Source organism: Colias eurytheme, chromosome 17, assembly GCF_061535395.1.
Source record: "Colias eurytheme isolate Ceu_HAF_F1 chromosome 17, ilColEury1 Martin Lab GWU primary, whole genome shotgun sequence".
NCBI classification, from domain to species: domain Eukaryota; kingdom Metazoa; phylum Arthropoda; class Insecta; order Lepidoptera; family Pieridae; genus Colias; species Colias eurytheme.
Genome location: NC_142996.1, coordinates 1,745,553 through 1,747,255, shown reverse-complemented (window position 1 = coordinate 1,747,255; position 1,703 = coordinate 1,745,553). Strand labels below are relative to the sequence as shown.

The 1,703-nt window shown below is 28.3% G+C and overlaps 1 protein-coding gene across 1 annotated transcript; it reads left to right on the top strand.

Annotated features, from left to right (window-relative positions):
• The first annotated feature begins 249 nt into the window (after nt 1-249).
• LOC149901019 (ovomucoid-like) lies at nt 250-1,439 on the top strand. Its single transcript, XM_090111365.1, has 2 exons — nt 250-365; nt 1,207-1,439. Exons 1-2 carry the CDS (start codon nt 350-352, stop codon nt 1,410-1,412), a joined length of 222 nt encoding a protein of 73 aa, XP_089967491.1. The 5' UTR covers nt 250-349; the 3' UTR covers nt 1,413-1,439.
• Nucleotides 1,440-1,703: the final 264 nt, after the last annotated feature.

Below are 1,703 nucleotides of genomic sequence, written 5' to 3'. Positions count from 1 at the left end.
TAAACTTATTCGCCTAAATATATTTCTCAATTTAATTTTATAGCATTCAAATGCTCTATATATGAGAATTTATTAGAGAACAGAAAACAAATACCTATGGGATCCGGAGGCTACCTTAATAATTTAGTTTACCTAGGTATATAACAATATCATATAATGTATTTATTTTTATATACAAACTAATTTCTGTTATTGTATCTGGTTTTGAACATAAAACCGCATGTAAACAGACGCTCTTTATAAATAGATGCAATGTGTTTCTGAGCTTAGTCGTTTGCCATTCTTCCTTCCGAAATCATATTACTTACATCCTAATTATTATTTAATTAACTGCTAAGTTATTATCAAAATGGTGTCAAAGTCAGGTAAATATTATTATTATTTATTAACTAGGTTAAACAAATGTAGATACAAAAATTATTCCGTGTGTCCAATTCAGATTAAATTACCGAAGAATTATTTATAGAGAAAACATAGATTTTAATAAAATTGAATTGAAACAGATAACTAATATATTAATTACAGGGTTTTTAAAGTTTTGGGTATTCTTGCTAACTTAATTAAAGGCTAGTAAACTAGCTTTTCAACCGCAGTTTTCAAGTTTATTGATCTTACTTAGTATTCAAATAAGAATAGGTTATAATAATTGAAAAAGCTCCATTTTATTTTTATATATTTTTGATTGTTTACTTTAACTAGTGTTGGCCTATATTTTGTATTACCTACATGTTTTAATGATTAATAATTGTAATAATAACAATACCACATATTTACTTCCTCTCAACTGATAAATGTGTCGAACAAATTTTCCTTATTTATGTGGCACCGTTTCGTGGTTAGTCAGACAAACAATTATAATTGTATTTATTCTTATTATTTACCTAAGTACATACTTAATTGTAGGTCACGGTTTCACTAATAGGTACTATTTTAAACTGAAAATCTTTACTTCGTGTTATCAAAACATAGACCGAAATATTTTAGCATAGATCTTTGAAAATGTATTGAAAAGGAATATAAACATGTCTTAAAGTTAACAGTTTATTTTTACTGTTTTGTTTTCTTCTTTTTTACGTTCAACAATATAAAAGCAACAGTCTTTTAAAAATCATCAAATAAAATCAGTTACTTTTAACAACATTTCAAGCCTTAAATTATTTCTCAAAATTTTTAGTTTTCTGAAATTAACCTTTTTCTTTTTTTCAGTGCTCATTCTCTTGCTTGTGTGCGTGGTCGGTGTCATGTCTGGCCCGCTGCAGTGTGCGTGTACCTTCAACTATGAGCCTGTGTGCGGGTCTGATGGCAAGGACTATGACAACACAAGCTGCATGCGCTGTGTGGACCCCAACTTGACGGTCGCGAAGTATGGACACTGTGCGGGCGATCAAAAACTTGAAGTTGTTAATGAATAATGTTTATGAATAAATGCTTTTGATATAGCGCGTGTTTTATTCGTTAGGATTTTGGGCATCTTATTGATACGTACCTAATACCTAGAAGAACATTTTTTTGAAGTAGTTAGTCACCATATTTAAACCAAATAACACGCAATAATGGCAAGAAAATATTTATCAATTTAAAGATAAATCTAGGATACATAATTCTTTAATTTAACTTATTTTATTTTGTAGAGTCGTTAAAAGTTAATTAAATTTAATTGAATGTATTGGTGAATTATTATAATCTAATGAATTACATTCGAA